This window comes from Gobius niger (assembly GCF_951799975.1).
Source record: "Gobius niger genome assembly, chromosome: 20".
Classification (NCBI taxonomy): Eukaryota; Metazoa; Chordata; class Actinopteri; order Gobiiformes; family Gobiidae; genus Gobius; species Gobius niger.
In genome coordinates this window covers 4,514,716-4,540,321 of record NC_136871.1, presented here as the reverse complement: position 1 = coordinate 4,540,321, position 25,606 = coordinate 4,514,716, and the positions used below count along the sequence as shown (strand labels likewise).

The window sequence follows — 25,606 nt, the reverse complement described above, 5'->3', positions numbered from 1 at the left end:
TCATTTACAAAATTATTCTTGGAACAAAACTTAAGGTATCTTCATTGTGTGCATACAAATGGCTGAACTCACCGGCCTGAAGGCTAATTGGAGACTCGAGTTACCACTGATCACAGAGACGTCCTCTGGAGATAAGGCGAATTTCCAGATAGTCTTGGTGAAAGAAGGTTTGATTTCAGCGGAGACTGGCTGAACATTTTTTAAGTCTCCACATAGTCTCCGAGAAGTTTACGCACTCTCACGCAGCTGTGGCAAAATTGCACACACTATTTGTTGTTGGGTACCAAGGAGATCTCATGGACACGAAACACATATAACTGCAAATTACATTTGCATTTGATTCCATCTATGCAAATAACATGCTATATTAAAACAAATGTTAACTATGGCAAAAGCCTAGTTTTAGTCGAACAAAATCAACAATTGTAGCAATTTAGTGCAAAATTTTAAAATAAAACACCTGCATCTACAGCACCTACATTACCTTTACCTCATTCGTTCACTCAAAGAAAATGCCACATTAGATTATTTTGAAAGTGTCAGTTCAGCATCAATTCTTTTATAAGTCAATTTTTAACATACACTGTTGTCGATGTTAACAACGTTTGCAATAAAAGTTGGAAAACTGAAAGTTGATGCTACAACACTGTTATTAATAAATACTAAGACACCACAAGAGTGCTTCCAAAAGGAGTGAAACAGCGCCCCCAATTTTACGCTGGTGGTCAAAAAGTGTACTGCATCCATATTTACCATTGAGAATGATTGGAAGAGAGTTTTAACTACAAGCAGCGCAAAAGTAGGTCACTCTCTGGCGGGCCAACAGAATTGTTTCGACGGGCCAAATTTGGGACGCGGGCCCACTTTGGGAACTCCTGTTCTACAGTTTTCAATGTAATGACACAAAATTTACACCAGTTACCAATTATCATTAGCAACTTACTACAACCTTTATTTTTTGGATCTGGACATTTATTTAGAAAATTATGTCAAAATACATCAATTTATGGATATTACTCTTCAATAGCTTCTACAGTTTTCAAGGTAGTGACACTAAATTTAACTGAAATTTCTTATCCAAACAACCAATGATTTATAAAGTAAAATCATGATCATTTACAGGGGTTGCCCACACTTTTGCATACCACTATATTCATGTCAATTTCAATTTGCTTTATATTTCACAAATATACATTCATACGTTGTATTTATTTCCTTTTATGATATTACGTATATGTGCTTTAAGTCCCGATCTTGCGAGAATAATAGAACCTATCCCTTTAAGCACAGCCCCCTTTGCTCCCTGGGCATTAGAAAGGATCCTATAAATTGCTCTTACATACAGAAGGATGACTTACTCTTTGCCTGGCTGTGAGAGCAGAGGTGACTTTTAGATTTAACTGTTTCAGCTCTTGCTTGTATATTGTTATGAAATGGTTTAACAGATTTGGGTTTGTCTAGTTTTAGTATAGCCTAATGTTTGTATCTAGACATTATAGCACTTTCCTAAACAATTTAAGCAGATGATTTGTATATTTTTATTACTGTGAATGTCCTGCTGTGATGTTAACCCATTGTTCTTGTGTGAAGGGTTCCGTCATTTGACCCATGAACTCCACTGTGGTTGTGGTGCGGGACGCTCTGCAGACAGCTGTGCTAAAGAATGTGATCACTGTGTCTCTCTGTATCCTCATTAACTACATCAACGCGTCATTGGTGTACACCTTCATAAGGCATGAGGTGAAGCTCACACAAGTTTGCATGATATCCGGCCTTAAAAGGAAGAAAGAAAAAAAAACACAATGATGCGGCTTAAAAGTCCGGTGAAGAGACGACTGCAGGATTAAATAACACTTTTTGACGCTATTGTGTCAAAATGAAGACATTATGCCTTAACTTTAAAGCTGTGAGAAGGAAAAAAAAAAAAGATTTGTGATTTTTTTCTTTCTTCTTCTTTTTTACTTTCTCATTCTTAATCTAATGAGCTTTCCAGACTGTTGAATATCACGAATACAACCCGTTTAGTTATAAAATAAATATTTGAGCACACAGTGTACCAGTCAAAAGTTTGGAAATATACAGTACAGTAGTGATTGGTGTTTCTTCATTTTAAACACGATTTACATTGTGTGATTCTCATTGAAGACTAAGATTAAACTATGAATGAACACACGGGATTATGTCTGAAACAAAAAAGCGTGAAACAGTTCAAAATAAGTAAGTAAGTAAGCGCTTTATTCTTCAAAATGGTCGCTCTTTATTCTTGGCATTTTCCCAATGAGCTTCAGAAGGTCGTCACCTCAAATGGTTTTCAACAGTCTGTGAAATGAAAACCATTTCAGGTGACCACCTTGTAGTAATCAAAGCAAAAGGCAGCTATTTTGAAGAATGTATTTCAATGTTTTTCTTTAATTAGCTCAGTAGAAATGAACACACACACACATCCAAAGACGGTAAAGCTGCGTGCTGGATCCGAAGCAGTGTTAATTTTGACAACATATTTTAATTTAGTTTTAGTCTTTTGACGAAAATGTAATTCGATTTTAGTCTAGTTTTAGTCAAAAAAATATCTTCAATTTTAGTCTAGTTTTAGTCGACTAAAATTGCAAGTAAATTTAGTCGACTAAATTTAAGACGAATTTAGTCGACTTTGCATTGATTATATTCATTATAATCATATTTAATCTTGTTCCTCTGCTTCATGGAGCTGCTCCACATGAACAAATCCTCATTTGGCAGTGAATTTACATGATATGAGGCTCTTTCAGACGGTCAATAGAAGTTTGGATGATTTTAGTCTCTCCTTTTCATTTTTATTTAGTCTTATTTTAGTCGACTAAAATATCTGGACATTTTAGTCATAGTTTTAGTCTCATGAAAAACTTTTAATTTAGTTTTAGTCCAATTTTAGTCGTCAAAAATAACACTTTGAACTAAAATTAAGACTAAATATTTTAGTCGACGAAATTAACACTGATCCGAAGGCCCCCGAAATGTCACATTCTTGATATGGTGTGAGAAACAAATAAAATTGGGAGCGCCTACTGCTTTACATTTTTAATAGTTTGGTTTAAAACATTATTCCATATGTGTTCATTCATAACAAAAATAAAAACATTCAGAAAAAGACAATCTAAATGCCACAAATTATCCAAATATATTCATTGAATTTTACAGTTTAAAATCACATCGGTCACTCACACACTTACATCCACTCAGCCATGCGCACACATGCACTTGAGGAGAGAGTTTCATAACTAAAGGTTCACAGTGCTATACAGACATTGTTTGAGAAAATACTTATATATTGTGTATATCCGTCCATCCTGCACTGGTTCAGGATCAGCATACGATCCAGTCTATAGCAAGATGGACGAGTATTGCTTGGCATCAAGGGGTCTCAGGAAGCGATCGCTGGATCACTTCCTGAGACCCCTCAGCCGTTCACACTGAAAAAAACGAAATAAAAAAAGGATCTTAATAACTATCAAGAAGTGTAACCCGCATACAGAGACAAATAAGTGTAAAAATAATAAGAAAAAGTAAAATAAGAAAACATTATAGTCAAAATTAAAAAAAAAAAAATAAGGATTCCAGATTATTTCCCATTTGTTCATATTTGTAGAGTCTTCCACTCTTTGAGAATGAGTCTTTTAGCCAAAACGTCCCAAGAAGCAACACAGCCATAATATGCTGTGGAAGATTTTGCGTTTCTGAAGACCCCCCAAACAAGATCATATCCCTGTCAGGGACAAGGTTTCTGAGTAAAAGATGATTCTGGACCAAAATAGTTGAATAATAGGGCATTCCCAAAATGAATGCGAGAGTGATCCTTAAGCTGATTTACAATTGTCACATAATGGAGATACGTCAGGATAGAATGTGTGTATTATTATTATGCCACAAGTTAAATCGTGTGTAATAGTCTTGAAAAAAAAACAAGCATTTCCAAACTTTTGACCAGTACTGTATTTGCTTAACCCCTTAGAAATCACCACAAACATACTAACTGATTAGATTACAATGATTACAGAATATTAATCCACATTACACATTAATCCATATTTTAACATCTTACTTTCTTTTTCCCCCCAGATTTTAAAAATGAATCCCCGCTACATCCTGTACATCCACCTGGTCATAAACGACATCATCTTGTTGACCATTTTAACCCTCATCCAGTTGCTAAGCTACATAGTTTTAACTCTGAATGTGTCCCTGTGCATACTTCTGGTCCTGCTCGGAATGGCTGCCAATTTTAACAACCCGATGACTCTGGCTGTTATGGCGCTCGAGTGTTACATTGCTGTGTGTTACCCACTGCGTCACTCCCAGATCTGCACAGTGAAGAAAACCTACATTGCCATTGTCTTTATTTGGTTGATCAGCGCCATCTACCTGGTCCCAGATCTGTTTGTGGCTTGGGCCTCGGAGCCTCTCGAGTTCTTCCGATCGCACGTTGTTTGTAGGAGGGCCAATGTACTCCGACTTCCTTATGTACGTGAGAAGGATAAAGTCTTCGATGCAGTATTATTGGCTATTGTGTGGTTGACTCTTTTCTATGCGTACGTGAGGATCATTTTCACAGCAAAAGCAGCCGCCAAAGACGCCCGAAAAGCTCGAAACACTGTCCTGCTTCACAGCTTCCAGCTGCTACTCTCAATGCTCACATATGTTTATTATGCCATGTTTTATGGGCTCCTAGCTTTGTTTCCAAATAGAGCACGAGATATACGCTATGCAATTACAATATTCATCAACATCATGCCACGTCTTGTAAGCCCACTTGTTTATGGACTCAGAGATAACAGTTTTAGAAAGTACTTAAAGCACCATATGTTTTGTATAAAACCAGTGCAGTCATAGCAAATAAATTATTTTTGATTGAGAAAAAAAAAGAGAAATTGTTTAATTTCATTCATAATCCGCCGATTCCATGAGCTCCATGAAGAGACAACTGCCTACTTTACTAGGTATTTTTAAAACATGTTTCTTAAGTTGGCTTAAATAGTTATTTTATTAATTAATTTTTCTATCTTTTTATCACCATCAGACTCACATATTTTCTGTCGAGATTTTTACTGATCCCAGCCAAAATAGAAACAAAGGGGGAAAAGCAGATTTTTGCCATCTAACCCATGGTCATTACAATGAACATCTTGACTGAATGGGTGTAAAAAAAACAAAAACAATTTACTAGGGCTGCAACTAACGATTCTTTTAGTAATCGATTAATCGACCGATTATTTTTACGATTAATCGATTAATCGCTTGGCTGTGAAAGGTGCATGGAAATTGTATTTTTTTCAATTTTTTTATCACATAGAGCTAAAGTGGCGCCGCTTGAGGACACGTGGATGGAGTAAACTTAAAGTAAACGTTTGTAGGAGGCTCTTTGTGCTAATTCTGCTTTGATTGGACGAGACAAAGACAGATATTTATGAAATTTACGATGTACAAAACACTGCAGACCCTCACTTTAAAAAACAAAGTAGGTTTTCATCCAAAATACATAATTATGTCTTTTTTGCTCAATTTTAGTCTGTGTTTACTAGAAAGCGATTAATCGATTACTGGAATAGTTGACAACTATTTTAGTAATCGATTAGTTGTCGATTAATCGATTAGTTGTCGATTAATCGATTAGTTGTTTCAGCCCTACAATTTACACACAGATGCAATGTGTGTAATGTATGCAATTTCTCCATCTGTGAGATCAATAAAGTACCATCTTAGATCCAATATGCCTTCAGATTATTGACCAGCATAACTTTCAACCAATAGCATAGTGTTTCTTTCAACCAATAGCATAGTGTTTTCTCAGGGGTAGTGATGGGATTAATGGCTCTTGACCAGAAGCCGAGTCTTTGGGATCCATTCATTTTAAAGAGCTGCTCAAAAGACGGGCTCTTTTTTATATATTTTTTTATTATCCATGAGGTAATAATCCGAAATGACCATGGGACTGATTTTTACACACAAACGGGTGTGAATAAAATCCTGTAAACAAATGAGTTGTGATACTTCCAAAATCCCATAATATAATCATTTCTAACCCGACAAAATTATACTGGGATTAAAATGATTTGGCCTACATAAACATCCTTTTCTGTGATTGATGGTCAGTAAATCCAAACTCCTCCCTCTCTGGAGCCTTACCCTATGTCGCAGATGGCAGGTTAAAATGGTAAACTTGGTGCAACATATAAATGACTATACGTCATTTTGCGGCTTGCGCTCGCTATTTAAAGGGGAGGGTTACGCAAAATCGACTTTTTCAAGCTTTACATCATGTTATTATGTCATTCCCTCATTAAAAACATGCCTGAAGTGTTGCCTTGGCACATTCACGTATTTTTGAGTAATCTGTAAACACTCTGATGGTGGCCATTTTAGGGATAGGTTTGCCTGAGTCCTCCTAGGAACGCCCCCACCTCCTGGAGACGCCTCCGAGCTTTCGTCACCAGCCGAGTAACCAACCACTGCTCCTCAGCAGAACCCCCTCCCCACTGATGCCACAGACAGCGTGTGGAGGGGGCGTGTCGGAAACGGTCAGAGGTTCTTAAAGAGACAGAGGCCTATTTCAAGACATTCGCTACAGCCATTTTGAGAGAGACATTTTATACAAGGCAGTTATTCTAATTTACTGCATTTACAGACCAACAGAAGGTTTGGTCATCATTGTAGTGTGATATAGACTGGTGCTATGTGACTGAAAAAAGCATAATACCCCCTCTTTAAAGGAAAAGGCCACCGTTTTTCCATACTGAGATATGTTCTTACCTGAGCTTAGACGAGTTGATACGTACCTGTCTGGTCTATGTGCGTGCCCGTGGAAGAGTGTGGTCGCTTCCAACTTCACACTGTTTGGAGCTATAGGAATATACTGGGAGAGGCTAAATGCTAACAACATCTTGTTAGGTACGTATCAACTTGTTTGTCCTCTGAGAGTTTTTAAGAGCAAGCTTTTACAGCTTCAGTTCTCCCTTGACATTATCAGTGAATCCTATAAAGAATCGGTACCTTCAGAGGGTTGATTCACTCTGCACCTGGACATCCGTTGTGGCAGAGGTGAGCGATAAGAAGGTAAAATATTCTTCCCGTTTTGATCTTCTTTGATTCGTTTATATTATTTTGTTAGTTGTTAGCTGATCTGTGTTAAATTTTGAACATTACTTTGAATGTCTAAATTTAAAACTCTCCCTCTCCTTTTGTTTTTGAAGGGCTTCTTCATTTGACTCATGATCTTATTTGACAACAGTTCGCTTCCTCCCGGATGGGTCTGGGATGAGGATCTCAAACAGGCAGCTGTCGTGAACAATTTGATCACTGTGGCTTTTTGTATCATCATCAACTATGTTAATGCAACAATGGTGTACACCTTTTTAAAACATGAGGTCAGACTCTTGCCAAGTCTATATGAAATTCTTCCAGAAAGTACAATATGGGGATCATTTACTCATGTGCAAAGCGGACAGCAAGTGCACAGGGAGCTTCTCCTTTTTTTTTTTTAACTCACATCATTCTCTCGTCTACATATCTGATTTGGAACCCTCGCTACACACAATTTCTAATGTAAACTAGGATCAACATGTCCACAAAAAGCTGTATTCCAGCTTGCACTTGCACCTGGACTTGATGGATGACCCCATGTGTTTTACAAAAATATTCCTGTTAGAGTGTAGCATTTTTATTTTTATAATGTGGTATTTTTTTAGGATAAGATGGAGAAATTCACTAATCACATTTTTTTCCCACTGTTTTGTTTTTTATTGTGCAGATTTTCAAAGCGACTCCGCGCTACATCCTGTTCATCCACCTGGTCATCAATGACATTATCCTGATGACACTTTTGACCTTTCTTCATTTGTTAAGCTACATAGTTTTTACTCTCAATGTGTCTCTCTGCATAGTGGTGGTTCTGCTCGCTACGGCGGCCAATTATAACAGCCCAATGACTCTAGCCATGATGTCTCTTGAATGTTATATCGCAGTGTGTTATCCACTGCGGCACTCCCAGATCTGCACGGTGAAGAAAACGTATATAGTCATTGCTTGTATTTGGTTGATAAATGCCCTCGAGCTGCTTCCTGATGTATTTGTTGCTTTGGCCACAGAGCCTCTCGAGTTCTTCCACTCGCGCGTGTGGTGTGGGAAGCATAGGGTGTTACGTCATTCCTACACAATTGAGAAAGATAAAATATTTAATGCTGCAGTAATGGCTCTTGTCTGGTTGACTCTTATCTTCGCGTATTTAAGGATTCTCTTCACGGCAAAATCAGCCGCAGCCGACGCACGAAAAGCACAAAACACTGTCCTGCTTCACAGTTTCCAGCTGTTGCTCTCAATGCTCACTTATGTGTATTATGTGATATTATATCCACTTCAGTCCACGTTTCCAAGTAGTCAGCGCGCCATACGCTTTGCACTAACAGTATTAATCAGTATTATGCCAAGGATCATTAGTCCACTTGTTTATGGGCTCAGGGATAAAATTTTCAGAAAATATCTAAAGCGACATGTCTTTTGTGCAAAGGCAATACAGTAGGAGCAAAGGAAACTGAATTGAGCGTACAGGATGCATATAAGAGTGCATAGAACGACGACAGCCATGGCTCCATACTATAGCTCTCCACCAACAATGCATTAAGTGAATGTAAATTGTCCCGTGTACAGTGCTTTGTGACATGTCTGTGAAAGGCGCTATAGAAATAAAGTCCTTCCTTCTTTCCTTAGTTTTGTTTGACCTTTGAGTAGAGTCAAAAAGTGCAATCATTCACATAACACGTTGCATTTCTCCCTGGACATGATCAGTGAGGCCTATAAATAGTTCTTACTGTCAGAAGGTTTACTTATTCGGCGCCTGGACGTCCCATTGTATATCGACAAGAGGTGAGTCAATATAAAGGCTGGGTTAAACCACCTTGATTTGAACAGCTTTTAATCTTGAATTTGTTTACAGTTAGATTATATGGTTAGTTGACCTGTGTTCAACTTTTTAGTTTTAATGTCAACCTTTAATACTCTCCCTCTCTGTTTTTTGAAGGGCATCATCATTTGGTTTTGATTTAAATGCAAGAAATTGGTTTAGAAATTATCTCACAGATCGAACCCAGGCGGTTGTTGCTGAAGGCTACCAGTCTGAATTTTTATGTCTTAAGAAGGGTGTGCCTCAAGGGTCAGTTTTAGGACCACTTTTATTTACAATGTATATTTACTCTATTGGTGATAACCTAAAACAAAGCTCCATTCATTTATATGCAGATGACACAATTCTGTACTCTATGTCGCCCTCGGCTGCACAAGCAATTAAAAATATACAATATGACTTCAATTTGGTTCAACAAAATTTTACTGACTTGAAAATGTTGATGAACTCCTCGAAAACTAAATGCATGTTGTTCTCTAGAAAACAGTGGGTTCTGTCACAGAACGTGTCAGTCTCTGCTTTAGACGGTTCCATTATTGAGAAAGTGCCATATTATAAATATCTTGGCATCTGGATCGATGAGAGGCTCATTTAGTAAACATGTCCAGGAGCTAACGAACAAACTTAAAGCAAAGCTGTCTTTTTTCAACAGAAACAAAAACGGTATCCCTCCTAACAAGAGACAACTGTTGATCCAGGCCACGTTACTTTAAATTTTGGATTACGGTGATGTCATATATATGCATTCCACTGCATCTGTGTTGAAGCCTCTGAATGCAGTTTTCCATTCAGCCAGTAGATTCATCACTGGAGACGGTTACAGGACTCACCACTGTGATCTTTGTGCTAAAGTGGGTTGGCAATCTCTAGAAGCAAGGAGGGAGCAGCACTGTCTGCTGTTTGTTTATACAGCTCTTCGTGGTGTCCTTCCTGATTATTTGTTTAATCTTATAAATGTCAGGTCAAATGCTTACCAGCTGAGGTCTCAGGAAATTTTGACTCTCGAGTCTCACCGTGTAAAGACAGAATGGGGAAAGAAGGCCTTTTGCTACTTCGCGCCAAATGTCTGGAATGAGGCACAGAAAACCTTTTATGTGGATAATCTCATGACCTTCCATCAAACTCCTTTACAAATCCCTTGTAAAGGAGTTTCCTCCTAGCCTGGCTAACACCAGACTAAAATCACAAGCGATATTTAGTCTGGGGACCACCAATTCATTTTCTCGTAGGAGAGGTGTGGTTTACGATCGTCCATAGTCGTTTATTGGGCGATACGGAAAAAAAAAAAGTCTATCATGCGTCTGCACGTAGCCATAGCCAATCGTATCATCGTATGAGATGACGTATGACGTACCCGCTGTAAACTTTTGAGCTAAATTATTTAGAACAAGGTCTAAAGCTTGATCGGAAAATACCATCGTGTCTGCTGCTGCTGTCACGTTGGATCCGTAAATAAACTTTTTTTTTTTTTATCCGTAAATAAACTACAAGCTTCCGTATATCGAATAGCGCGTCATCGTCTTGCTGGCCCTTCTCGCTCTGTGATTGGTTCCCAAATCCATGCGAAAATTTCGGCCATGGTCCCCAGAATGAATCCTCCAGGTTGGGTGTGCAATGATGTGAAACGAGCAGCTGTCGTGAACAATTTGATCACTGCACTGTAATAAGTTTTTCCTTGAATAAAAGCAATAAAATTGAGTGGTTGCATTTGCCTTTTTGCTTTCACAAAACTTATTTTGCAACTTCTTCAGGGTGCTAGGTTTGATCCGGGTATTTGGTCGCAATTGCACAAAGGCTGCGCCACTGGGGAGAGGGCGTTATTTAAGAAAAAAGAGGCCGACTGAGGCGTGGTTCAATACAAACAGCACTTGGAGCTGCTCTTCTGTAGTAACCTTCACATTATGTTCCTCTTTACATCGCGCTGCCTTGTCTTCTTCCTTAGAATCGACGTCAAATTGAAAACAAAAGCGAAATTGCCTTGAAAAGTCTGTTTGAGCGTCGGTTACGCACGGGCTTACTTTGATACAGTAGATCAACGCGCACACCCCTAACACCAAAGCAACAAAAGTTTTCCATAAATAAACTACACACGCCTTCAAGTGCCAGAACACCATCTCCAACATTTCCATCGTGTGTCAGTGTTTACCTCCTAATGATGCTCCTTGTGTAGCCACAGCTCAGTCCAAAAGAAAGAAGCGTATTTTACAGGGCACAGAGCAACTTTTTTTTTTCCAATTTAGCCGCTCCAAGAATCCTGCAGCTGTAGTGCAAATGTTCCAATATGCTACAGTTTTCTTGCAGCTGCTGCATAACTCTGCAACTCCTCCGCAGCCGATATGACAGTTTCTTATCAATTAAATCCTTTACATTTCGTAACTTTGTGCATTCGAACAGTGTCCAACGCGAGGCTGCTGCCTCTCTGTCCCGCCCGCTCATCCTGGATCTGCAGTGAGTGGCTGCAGCAGCGGAGGGACACTTTTATTTCTTTAATCTTTAATAAACATTGCGCGCTGCTTCAGCATGTTACGCGTGTACAAGAGAACCCCCCCTCCCAACCCACCGCCTTCCGCAGGTCTGGGGAAAGCATGGGGAGGGGGCGGCACCACAACATCGCAATGTGAGTCTGTCCCCCCTCCTGTCCTGCCCACTTTTTGCGCCAGGTATGACACTGAAGATTGCAAGGAGCGCCACCCGTCTGCTCTACAGCCTGTGCTATGAACCACAAGATCTGGCCCCATGAGTGACAGTAACATGACGCTAAATACAGTGAGCTCTTTGTTTCCAATAAAAAGGCTGAGGCCTCATTGCTGTTCAGTCACAGACTGAGAAGTGAAGAAGGAAGTCATGGAGATTCTGCTTTAGACAGAACTTCAGACTTCTGCTAGCCTGGCTAACGCCAGACTAAAATCACAAGTGATATTTAGTCTGGGGACCATCAAATCATTTTCTCGTAGGAGAGGTGTGGTTTACAATCGTCCATAGCCGTTTATTGGGCGCTACGATTGTCTATCATGCGCCTGCACGTAGCCACAGCCAATCGTATCATCGTATCCGATGACGTATGACGTACCCGCTGTAAACTTTCAAGCTAAACTATTTAGAACACGGCCTAAAGCTTGATCGAAAAATAGCGTTGCGTCTGCTGATGTCATGTTTGAACCATAAATAAACTTTTTTTTTAAATCCTAAATAAACTACAAGCTTCCGTATATCGAATAGCTCGTCATCATCTTGCCGTCTCTCCTCGTTCTGTGATTGGTTCCCAAATCCATGCGAAAATTTCGGCCACCGTCCCCAGGCTGTTGTGTAGTTTGAAATGATTCGAGCGCACACAGCAGCATGGCGTTAGCCAGGCTAGATTTCTGCTGTAAGTGGACAATTCTGAAACTGAAGTATGTAGTAAATACATTTTTTTTCAGTCACACAATTGTTGCAAAAAAAGGTTGAAGAAATATCCATATATATTATCTGATGTAGAGTCATGTGTGTCCCAGTTCCTTTGAGTCGTGGTGGGTCCTGGTGGACCATGACAGATGTGGACAGGACTGTGGTAGATCTACTTTTACTTTAGGGAAAATAGTTACTATAGTAACTGTTGAAGAAATGAACCTCATGAGCTTCTTCTGTAACATCAGTCCTGCTGCACCACGACTCAGAGGAACTGGGATAAACAAGTCTCTACAGCAGATACAAATGACAAGGGTTTGTTTATGTAGAATGAGAGTCATTAATATTTAAGTAACATTTTAATCACATAAATTCCAGATTTTCACACTTATTACGAAGGAAAACTTGAATCTCAATCTTTTATTATTACATCCAGCAGAAGCTCCATGACTTCCTTCTTCACTTCTCAGTCTGTGACTGAAGAGCAATGAGGCCGCAGCCTTTTTACAAAAAACAAAGAGCTCATCATTTGGCGTCATGTTACTGTCACTCATGGTGTCTGACCTACAGTGTAACCAATCAGATCACAGAGACTCAGAGTGGGTGGTTCTCAAATCTGCACCAAACGCCAAGATCTAAGCTCTAAGACTAAAAACAACAAACCCAGAGTATAAAGGGTCAAGTGCAAGCTTTTACAGTTTCAGTTCTCCCTTGACATTATCAGTGAATCCTATAAAGAATCGGTACCTTCAGAGGGTTGATTCACTCTGCACCTGGACATCCGTTGTGGCAGAGGTGAGCGATAAGAAGGTAAAATATTCTTCCCGTTTTGATCTTCTTTGATTCGTTTATATCATTTAGTTAGTCGTTAGTTGATTTGTGTTACATTTTGAACTTTACTTTGAATGTCTAACTTTAATGCTCTCCCTCTCCTTTTGTTTTTGAAGGGCTTCTTCATTTGACTCATGATCTTATTTGACAATAGTTCGCTTCCTCCAGGATTTGTCTGGGATGAGGATTTCCAAAGGGCAGCTGTCGTGAACAATTTGATCACTGTGGTTTTCTGTATCATCATCAACTATGTTAATGCAACAATGGTGTACACCTTTTTAAAACATGAGGTCAGACTCTGGCCAAATCTACATGAAAGTCTTCTAGAAAGTACAATATGGGGATCATTTACTCATGTGCAAAGCGGGTAGCAAGTGCAAAAGTGGATAAGCAGCAGATATTTTTTTATTTTTTTATTTTTTTTTTTAAACTCACGCATTCTCTCGTCTGCATATCTGATTTGGAACCCTTACTACACAATTTGTAATATAAATTAATAATAATAATGCATCGGTTTTATATAGAGCTTTTCTGGACACTCAAAGACGCTTTACATTGCACTGTTCATTCACTCCATACTTGGTGATGGTAAGCTACTGTTGTAGCCACAGCTGCCCTGGGGTAGACTGACAGAAGCGAGGCAACCTGTCTGTGCCATCCGACCACCCCCAACCACTCACTCTACATTCGCCAGGCTTCCTGGTGCTACCAAACTGTCTCCCATCCAAGTAACGACAAGGCCCTTCCGGCTTAGCTCCCAAGGTCTGACGAGATCGGGCAGAGCAAAGGCGGACTGGCCACGAATGTAGTAGTGAGTTTGTGGATGGTCAACATGTCCACAAAAAGCTGTATTCCAGCTTGCACTTGCTATTGAGGACCTGTCTTGATAAATGACCCCATGTCTGTTACAAAAATATTGTAGTTCTGTTAAATGACTTGAATAATCTGAAGTAGGGATGCACGATCATATCGGCCGCCGATAATTATCTGCATTTATCGGCATTTTGACGCCATCCCCGATAAGCCGATAAATAAAATGTGGCCGATAATTAGGCCCGATAACTATAAGCTCAAATTTCATTGAATCTGCGACTCCAGCTCGCTGCCTTTCTCTCAGCTGCGGTGCCGCCCCGCTCGTCCTGCAGCCCGGTGCTGCTGCAGACTCAGGACTGCACATTTACAGCAGCAGATATACGCTCTCCACGGCCAACTTCTGCACTGTTTTAGCTGAAAAATACGACGAGTATTCCAGCGAAACAGCGCTGTGCAGGCTCTCTCCGTGAAGGAACAGTTTTTCGACTTTTTACATCGAAGTCACTTCAACATTAGCACTGCAACAAAATGAGAAAAAGACGAGGAAATGCGAACCGCGGATCCGCTCTCACGTTAGAAAAACCCATGTATTATCTCCATATTTCTGATAAAATAAAGACAATAGCCCCGCCGTCAAAGCGCTATGAACGAGAGAAGCTTTACATTGATGAAATGAGCCACGCAGCTCGTGTTTTTTTTTTTTTACCACACGAGGCACAAATGCATAAATGAGCCAATGCAGGAGAGAGTGTCTTGTCTTGGTGCTGTAGTATCGTATTATTAGACAAACTTGAATCTGTCACAGGCACAGATTTGGCATCCCTTCTCTCTCATGTCAGAGACTCCTCTAGACTCTGTGAAATACTACAATACTGTCTATATTCCAGCATTGTATCTAAAAATTCATTAACATGATGTCAACAAAAAGAAAAATACTATGAAGGAAGTAGTAGTAGTTGAAATATTATTCAGATTTTTTTTTTTTTTAATAAATGTGACACAGATGAACAGAGACAGAGACAGACCTGCTCAGATGATGGAACTGTAAAAACCCAGAGCTTTAGAAAAATGTGGAGACCCAAACCCAAACTAAAACTCATTATTTGATTTATATTTATACACTTGTATATTGCTTGGTAGAGTGTATACATTTTGGGCAGAACTGTGAACTGTTACATTGAGCTACAAAATAAAGTGGAAATATATATACATAATTATCGGTGTCATAATCGGTTATCGGTATCGGGACATGCGGAATTATCGGTTATCGGTTCAAATTGGCATTATCGTGCATCACTAATCTGAAGTAAAGTGCCTTTGTGTTAAGAGTATAGCATTTTTATTTTTATTATAATGTGGTATTTTTTTAGGATAAGATGGAGAAATTCACTAATAATATTTCCACTTTGTTTTTTATTCTGCAGATTTTCAAAGCGACTCCACGCTACATCCTGTTTATCCACCTGGTCATCAATGACATTATCCTGATGACACTTTTGACCTTTCTTCAAATGTTAAGCTACATAGTTTACACTGCCAATGTGTCGCTCTGCATAGTGGTGATTCTACTCGCTGTGGCGGCCAATTATAACAGCCCAATGACTCTAGCCGTAATGTCCCTTGAATGCTATATCGCAGTGTGTTATCCACTGCGGCACTCTCAGATCTGCACGGTGGAGAAAACGTATCTAGTCATTGCCTGTATTTGGTTGATAAATGCCCTTGAACTGCTTCCAGATGTATTTATTGCTTTGGCCACAGAGCCTTTCGAGTTCTTCAACTCACGTGCGTACTGTGATAAAGTCAAGGTGTTGCGTCATTCCTATTCTATTGAGAAAGATAAAATATTTAATGCTGCAGTAATGGCTCTTGTCTGGTTGACTCTTATCTACACGTATTTAAGGATTCTCTTTACGGCAAAATCAGCCGCAGCCGACGCACGAAAAGCACGAAACACTGTCCTGCTTCACAGTTTCCAGCTGTCACTCTCAATGCTCACTTATGTGTATCATGTGATACTATATCCACTTCAGTCCACGTTTCCAAGTAGTAGGCGCGCCATACGCTTTGCACTAACCGTGTTAATCAGTATTATGCCAAGGATCATTAGTCCACTTGTTTATGGGCTCAGGGATAAAACTTTTAGAAAATATCTAAAGCAACATATCTTTAGTGCAAAGGCAATACAGTAGGAGCAAAGGAAACTGAATCAAGTGTGCAGGATGCATATAAGAGTGCATAGAACGACAACACCCAACAGCATAGATCAGTCTGAGCTATTTGCACATTTCATTTGGCTAAATTGAGTTCTCAGTTATTTGTTATTTGAATTCTTTATTTGGATTGTCCCCACATATGACTAAATACTAAAGCCAATCCAAATTGACTAAAGCTGTTGAGCTTGTTTTTTTTGTCTCAGATCTTGGAGCTTGGCGTTTGGTGCACATTTGAGCCCAACCCACTCTGAGTCTCTGTGATTTGATTGGCTTCAGAGTTACACTTTAGGTCAGACACCTACAGTGAGTCACAGTAACATGACGCTAAATAGTGAGCCCTTTATTTTCAGTAAAAAGTCTGAGGCCTCATTGCTCTTCAGTCACAGACTGAGAAGTGAAGAAGGAAGTCATGGAGCTTCTGCATTAGACCAAACTTCTGCTGAATGTAACAACAAAAGATTGAAATTCATGTATTCCTTAGTAGTAGGTGTGAAAATCATGAATTTCTGTGATTAAAATGTTAATTAATGACTCATTCTACAAAAACAAACCCTTGTCATTTGTATCTGCTGTAGAGTCATGTTTATCCCAGTTCCTCTGAGTCGTGGTGCAGCAGGACTGATGTGGACAGATGTTACAGAAGAAGCTCATGGGGTTCATTTCTTTGACACCAGTTACTATAGTAACTATTTTCTCCAAAGTAAAGCAGATCTACCACAGTCCTGTCATGGTCCACCATGACCCACCACGACTCAGAGGAACTGGGACACACATGACCCTACATCAGATAATATATATAGAAAGATATTTGTTCAACCATCATATGAATCATTCATGTGTTTGTTTTGTGTAATTGTAATAATGTTTTCCTATATTTGTTGTTTTTACCATGTTTTTGAGTGGCAGAATATGATGTAACTCTCACTCTCATCTCCAGCAGAAGTCTGAAGTTCTGTCTAAGGAAGAGTCTCCATGACTTCCTTCTTCACCTCTCAGTCTGTGACTGAAGAGCAATGAGGCCTGAGCCTTTTTACTGTATTTAGCGTCATGTTACTGTCACTCATGGTGTCTGACCTAAAGTCTAACTGTGAAGAAAGTCATTTCACATTCACACTGAGACTGTTGAAAGGGCGCCCCCTTGCGTCCAAATGCCCAGACCAAAACTGGCACTCTGAAGAGATGGAAAAATAAGTTGTGTAAAAGCAAAAAGGCAAATGCAAACATGTAACTCAATTTTATTGCTATTATTCAAGGAAACACTTATTATAGTGCATATCATATATTATAGTGCTCCAGTTATGGTCCTGGTATTTGGATGCAAAGGGACACAACCTTGTCAGTGTAAATGTGAATCAACTTTCTTCAGAGTTAGACTTTGGGTCAGACACCATGAGTGACAGTAACATGACGCTAAATACAATGTGCTCTTTGTTTAGAGTAAAAAGGCTGAGGCCTCATCTTCAGACGGAGACTCAGAAGGGAAGAAGGAAGTCATGGAGATTCTGCTTTAGACAGAACTTCTGCTGCAAGTGGACAATTCTGAAACTAAAGTATGTAGTAAATAAAAAATAAAAAAATTCAACTCAATTCATTTTTTTTAATCACACAATTGATACTGGTTGAAGAAATATCCACAGCTATTTTCTGATGTAGAGTTAGGTTCGTCCTAGTGTTCATCCTAGTTCCTCTGAGTCATGGTGGGTCCTGGTGGACTCTGAAGCCAATCAAATCAAAGTGACTCAGTAGAAGTAAGTAAAAGAGTAAGTTTGGTAAAAAGCTTGGTAAAAGAGACCTCTCTTTTCTGAGAGGCCCAAATTATGTACAAATAAACAACTAAATACTTGCAATGGTTTAAGTTGTGGGCCCTGAGTCTATAATCTATGGAACTTTAATGTTTTGAATGAAATTATGGAAATAAATAAACTTTTCCATGACATTCAAATTTTTTGGAAAGGGTCTGTAGATCTCATGTTGAATGCTTCTCAGAACAAGGTTACAAGGAAATATTTTATCTCACAAACTTTAACAAACAAACAAATGGTAAAGTTTTCCCTGATGAATGATTTTGTGGAGGAAAGGGAAATAGAGCAGGGGTGCAAATTACTTTTATTTAGGATAAACTTGAATGAAATGAATGCGACATCTGAACGAGACGCCGCATGATCTGAGGCCAGTCTCGCTGTTCTCTGGTTGTGGAGCGGTCGACTGGATTTCAGACTTTTTTCTCCGCCCCCGTTGCATCGGCTACTCGCCCCCTTTCATCCAAATGCCCCGACCAAAACTGCCCTTGATCAGGGGCCTTTAGGTTGCGTGAGTGAATGGTGGTGTTCGGAGGGTTCGTTGGGGCATGTGTGCAGCCATGTTTCTGTAGGTGGTGTTCCCCAAAGAGCAGCCATGGCTCCATACTATAGCTCTCCACCAACAATGCATGAAGCGAATATAAACTGTCCTATGTACAGTGCTATGTGACATATCAGTTAAAGGCGCTATAGAAATAAAGTCCTTCTCTCTTTCCTTACTTTTGTTTGACCCTTGCGTCAAAAAGTGCAATCATTCACATAAAACACGTCACATTTCTCTATGGACATGATCAGTGAGGCCTATAAAGAGTTCTTACTGTCAGAAGGTTTACTTACTCGGCACCTGGATGTCCGACTGTATACTGACTAAAGGTGAGTAAATATACAGGAAAAGGCTGGGTTAAACCACCTTTTGATTTGAACAGCTTTGAATCTTGAATTTGTTTTACAGTTTTAAAAAGCTAGATTATATAGTTAGTTGACCTGTGTTCAACTTTTTAGTTTCAATGTCAACGTTTAATGCGCTCCTTCTCTGTTTTTTTGAAGGGCATCATTATTTGACCCATGAGCTTTGACAATAGTTCGAATCCTCCAGGATGGGTGTGGAATGATGTCCAACGAGCAGCTGTCGTGAACAATTTGATCACTGTGGTTTTTTGTATCATCATCAACTATGTAAATGGTACAATGGTGTTCACATTTTTAAAGCATGAGGTCAGAAACTTGTACAATCTACATGGCATTGTACAGACTATTACTTTTCTGCAAATGGCACAATATTTATTTATTGTAAAATACGGAGTGCTATTCTGCTAGAAACTACAGTATATGTGTTACAAAAATATTCCAGTTCTGTCTTGTGTATAGAATTGGTATTTGGTTGGAGTTCATTCATTTTGGTGACATTTACATATACTTTATCGGTCTACACCTTTGCCATGGTAGCTCATTTGCACAATAAAAGTGAATATAAAATACAATGTACATACGAAATATGACATTACATTAAATTACAGAATGTTAATGTTGACTGTGGTGAATTCAGTCTTAGGGTTTATTTACCAGTTTAGCATTGTGGTTATACCAGTCAGGAATAGGTAAAGCAAACTGGTTTAAAAGAAGCTAATGTACATGTGCCCTTCGTTAGTGTAGCATTTTCATAGCGTGATTATCTTCTCATTATTATTATTTATTTATGATTATTTTTCACTGTTTTGTTTTTTATTCTGCAGATTTTCAAAGCGACTCCGCGCTACATCCTGTTCATCCACCTGGTCATCTGTGACATTATTCTAATGACTATTTTGACCTTTCTTCAAATGTTGAGCTACATCATTTTATATCTCAATGTGTCTCTCTGCATAGTGTTGGTTCTTCTCGCCACAGCTGCCAATTATAATACACAAATTACTCTGGCTGTTATGTCCCTTGAATGTTATATCGCAGTGTGTTATCCACTGCGGCACTCTCAGATCTGCTCAGTGAAGAAAACGTATATCGTCATTGTCTGCATTTGGTTGATAGATGCCCTCAACCTGCTTCCAGATGTATTTATTGCTTTGGCCACAGAGCCTCTCAAGTTCTTCAACTCACGTGCGTTCTGTGATAAAGACAGGGTGCTGCGCCATTCCTATTCTATTGAGAAAGATAAAATATTTAATGCTGCAGTAATGGCTCTTGTCTGGTTGACTCTTATCTACACGTATTTAAGGATTCTCTTTACGGCAAAATCAGCCGCAGCCGACGCACGAAAAGCACGAAACACTGTCCTGCTTCACAGTTTCCAGCTGTCACTCTCAATGCTCACTTATGTGTATCATGTGATACTATATCCACTTCAGTCCATGTTTCCAAGTAGTAGGCGCGCCATACGCTTTGCACTAACCGTGTTAATCAGTATTATGCCAAGGATCATTAGTCCACTTGTTTATGGGCTCAGGGATAAAACTTTTCGAAAATATCTAAAGCAACATGTCTTTAGTGCAAAGGCAATACAGTAGGAGCAAAGGAAACTGAATCAAGTGTGCAGGATGCATATAAGAGTGCATAGAACGACAACACCCAACATCATAGATCAGTCTGAGCTATTTGCACATTTCATTTGGCTAAATTGAGTTCTCAGTTATTTGTTATTTGAATTCTTTATTTGGATTGTCCCCACATATGACTAAATACTAAAGCCAATCCAAATTGACTAAAGCTGTTGAGCTTCTTTTTTTTTGTCTCAGATCTTGGAACTTGGCGTTTGGTGCACATTTGAGCCCAACCCACTCTGAGTCTCTGTGATTTGATTGGCTTCAGAGTTACACTTTAGGTCAGACACCTACAGTGAGTCACAGTAACATGACGCTGAATAGTAAGCCCTTTATTTTCAGTAAAAAGTCTGAGGCCTCATTGCTCTTCAGTCACAGACTGAAAAGTGAAGAAGGAAGTCGTGGAGCTCCTGCATTAGACCAAACTTCTGCTGGATGTAACAACAAACGATTGAAATTCATGTATTCCTTAGTAGTAGGTGTGAAAATCATGAATTTCTGTGATTAAAAAGTTAATTAGTGACTCTCATTCTACAAAAACAAACCCTTGTCTTTTGTATCTGCTGTAGAGTCATGTTTGTCCCAGTTCCTCTGAGTCGTGGTGCAGCAGGACTGATGTGGACAGAAGTTACAGAAGAAGCTCATGAGGTTCATTTCTTTGACACCAGTTACTATAGTAACTATTTTCTCCAAAGTAAAGTAGATCTACCACAGTCCTGTCATGGTCCACCATGACCCACCACGACTCAGAGGAACTGGGACACACATGACCCTACATCAGATAATATATATAGAAAGATATTTGTTCAACCATCATATGAATCAGTCATGTGTTTGTTTTGTGTAATTGTAATAATGTTTTCCTATATTTGTTGTTTTACCATGTTTTTGAGTGGCAGAATATGATGTAACTCTGATATCCAGCAGAAGTCTGAAGTTCTGTCTAAGGAAGACTCTCCATGACTTCCTTCTTCACTTCTCAGTCTGTGACTGAAGAGCAATGAGGCCTGAGCCTTCTTACTGTAAACAAAGAGCTCACTGTATTTAGCGTCATGTTACTGTCACTCATGGTGTCTGACCTAAAGTCTAACTGTGAAGAAAGTCATTGCACATTCACACTGAGACTGTTGAAAGGGCGCCCCCTTGCGTCCAAATGCCCGGACCAAAACTGGCACTCTGAAGAGGTTGAAAAATAAGTTGTGTGAAAGCAAAAAGGCAAATGCAAACATGTAACTCAATTTTATTGCTATTATTCAAGGAAACATTTATTATAGTGCATATCATATATTATAGTGCTCCAGTTATGGTCCTGGCATTTGGATGCAAAGGGACACAACCTTTTCAGTGTAAATGTGAATCAACTTTCTTCAGAGTTAGACTTTGGGTCAGACACCATGAGTGACAGTAACATTACGCTAAATACAATGTGCTCTTTGTGTAGAGTAATAAGGCTGAGGCCTCATCTTCAGATGAGGCCTGAGAAGGGAAGAAGGAAGCCATGGAGATTCTGCTTTAGACAGAACTTCAGACTTCTGCTGTAAGTGGACAATTCTGAAATTAAATTATGTAGTAAATAAATGAAAATAAAATTCAATTCAATTCAATTCATTTTTTTTAAAATCACACAATTGATACTGGTTGAAGAAATATCCACAGCTATTATCTGATGTAGAGTTATGTTCGTCCTAGTGTTCATCCTAGTTCCTCTGAGTCATGGTGGGTCCTGGTGGACTGTGAAGCCAATCAAATCACAGTGACTCAGTAGAAGTAAGTAAAAGAGTAAGTTTGGTAAAAAGCTTGGTAAAAGAGACCTCTCTTTTCTGAGAGGCCCAAATTATGTACAAATAAACAACTAAATACTTGCAATGGTTTAAGTTGTGGGCCCTGAGTCTATAATCTATGGAACTTTAGTGTTTTGAATGATATTATGGAAATAAATAAACTTTTCCATGATATTCTAATTTTTTGGAAAGGGTCTGTAGATCTCATGTTGAATGCTTCTCAGAACAAGGTTACAAGGAAATATTTTACCTCACAAACTTGAACAAACAAACAAATGGTAAAGTTTTCCCTGATGAAGAATTATGTGGAGAAAAGGGAAATAGAGCAGGGGTGCAAATAACTTTTATTTAGGATAAACTTGAATGAAATGAATGTGACATCTGAACGAGACGCTGCATGATCTGAGGCCAGTCTCGCTGTTCTCTGGTTGTGGAGCGGTCGACTGGATTTCAGACTTTTTTCTCCGCCCCCGTTGCATCGGCTACTCGCCCCCTTGCGTCCAAATGCCCCGACCAAAACTGCCCTTGATCGAATGAGTGAATGGTGGTGTTCGGAGGGTTCGTTGGGGCATGTGTGCAGCCATGTTTCTGTAGGTGGTGTTCCCCAAAGAGCAGCCATGGCTCCATACTATAGCTCTCCACCAACAATACATGAAGCGAATATAAACTGTCCTATGTACAGTGCTATGTGACATATCAGTTAAAGGCGCTATAAAAATAAAGTCCTTCCCTCTTTCCTTAGTTTTGTTTGACCCTTGAGTCAAAAAGTGCAATCATTCACATAAAACACGTCACATTTCTCTATGGACATGACCAGTGAGGCCTATAAAAAGTTCTTACTGTCAGAAGGTTTACTCATTCGGTACCTGGATGTCCGACTGTATGCTGACTAAAGGTGAGTAAATATACAGGAAAAGGCTGGGTTAAACCACCTTTTGATTTGAACAGCTTTTACTCTTGAATTTGTTTACAGTTTTAAAAAGCTAGATTATATAGTTAGTTGACCTGTGTTCAACTTTTTAAGTTTCAATGTCAACGTTTAATGCTCTCCTTCTCTGTTTTTTGAAGGGCATCATCATTTGACCCATGAGCTTTGACAATAGTTCGAATCCTCCAGGATGGGTGTGGAATGATGTCCAACGAGCAGCTGTCGTGAACAATTTGATCACTGTGGTTTTTTGTATCATCATCAACTATGTAAATGGTACAATGGTGTACACGTTTTTAAAGCATGAGGTCAGAAATTTGTACAATCTACATGGCATTGTACAGACTATTACTTTTCTGCAAATGACACAATATTTATTTATTGTAAAATACGGAGTGCTATTCTGCTAGAAACTACAGTATATGTGTTACAAAAATATTACAGTTCTGTCTTGTGTATAGAATTGGTATTTGGTTGGAGTTTATTCATTTTGGTGACATCTACATTAAATTACAGAATGTTAATGTTGACTGTGGTGAATTCAGTCTTAGGGTTTATTCACCAGTTTAGCATTGTGGTTATACCAGTCAGGAATAGGTAAAGCAAACTGGTTTAAAAGAAGCTAATGTACATGTGCCCTTCGTTAGTGTAGCATTTTCATAGCGTGATTATCTTTTCATTATTATTATTTATTTATGATTATTTTTCACTGTTTTGTTTTTTATTCTGCAGATTTTCAAAGCGACTCCGCGCTACATCCTGTTCATCCACCTGGTCATCTGTGACATTATTCTAATGACTCTTTTGACCTTTCTTCAAATGTTGAGCTACATCATTTTATATCTCAATGTGTCGCTCTGCATAGTGTTGGTTCTTCTCGCCACAGCTGCCAATTATAATACACAAATGACTCTGGCTGTTATGTCCCTTGAATGTTATATCGCAGTGTGTTATCCACTGCGGCACTCTCAGATCTGCTCAGTGAAGAAAACGTATATCGTCATTGTCTGCATTTGGTTGATAGATGCCCTCAACCTGCTTCCCGATGTATTTATTGCTTTGGCCACAGAGCCTCTCAAGTTCTTCAACTCACGTGCGTACTGTGATAAAGACAGGGTGCTGCGCCATTCCTATTCTATTGAGAAAGATAAAATATTTGATGCCGCAGTAATGGCTCTTGTCTGGTTGACTCTTATCTACACGTATTTAAGCATACTCTTTACAGCGAAATCAGCCGCAGCCGACGCACGAAAAGCACGAAACACTGTCCTGCTTCACAGTTTCCAGCTGTTGCTCTCAATGCTCGCATATATATATTTTCTCATATTACGTCCACTTATGTCTTTGTTTCCAAGTAGTGGTCGGTCTATACGCTTTGCACTAACAGTGTTTATCAACATTCTGCCACGGATCATTAGTCCACTTCTTTATGGGCTCAGGGATAAAAACTTTCGAAAGTATCTAACAAAACATGTCTTTTGTGGAAAGGAAATATAGTGAGAGCAAGTTTTTATGTTTGTATGAGGAAAAAAAATAGAAATGGTTTGTATTAAAGAAATGTCAGTGGTGATCAAGCAGACCAGTTCTTCCAAATACCAGAGGCCTAGATCGATTGTTGGACTAGATTGAGTGTAAACTGGGTGTAAACCATGTCTTACAACCGATAAAACAACTGACCTACTATGACCTATTTCTAATTTAGAATGAATAATCTTTAAAATTGTAGATGGCCGTAAGTGTATCGTAATATTGTGAAAAGCTCAGAATTTCAAACCTCTGAGATCAAGTGGAACTCACCCTAAACTTCACTCTCACCCAAACCTTAAATGGAGCCTAAACAGGTCTGCCAGAACCTTTTCCCGCCGGCAACCAAAAGTCAAAAATTGCAGCGGTGTCTGAGGTGTGGGGGTGAGTGTGTGCGGTGTCTGGGCCTTGATTGACCTCGACATTTGCATTAGCACAATCACAGCATGGAGACTGATAGTGACACCAGCTTTGCGACAGTCCTATGAGGTGGAGGATTTCTCTCCACCTTCTTCCCCAGAGGTAGAGGTGGAGGAAGTGACAGTGGAGGAGGCTAGTGCACCTCAATCTTATTATGTTATTATGTTTTTTTGTTGTTGTTGTAGGATTATACATAAAGTATACCCTGTATCAACAGGTGTCCCTGTGAATAAGTATAATAATAGAATAGTAGAATAATGTATGCTGCAGGGAGACCCCTAAGACATAATAAATGGACAAAACATAAAAGAGTACAATTTTATGTTTAGTGATGAAGTAATATGCACAACACCAAATATACTACTAAAATCTCATCATACTAACAATAAACATTTGTCAATCATTTTAAATGTCCAAATTGGTCAGAGGTAATGCACAGATGTC

General features: G+C 39.1%; 1 protein-coding gene across 1 annotated transcript; it reads left to right on the top strand.

The window, feature by feature from the left end:
- Nucleotides 1-4,104: 4,104 nt before the first annotated feature.
- Nucleotides 4,105-4,866, top strand: LOC306979455 (odorant receptor 131-2-like; the record flags this gene model as incomplete). Its single annotated transcript, XM_079578407.1, has 1 exon — nucleotides 4,105-4,866. One exon carries the CDS (start codon nucleotides 4,105-4,107, stop codon nucleotides 4,864-4,866), a length of 762 nt encoding a protein of 253 aa, XP_079434533.1.
- Between the last annotated feature and the right edge of the window lie 20,740 nt (nucleotides 4,867-25,606).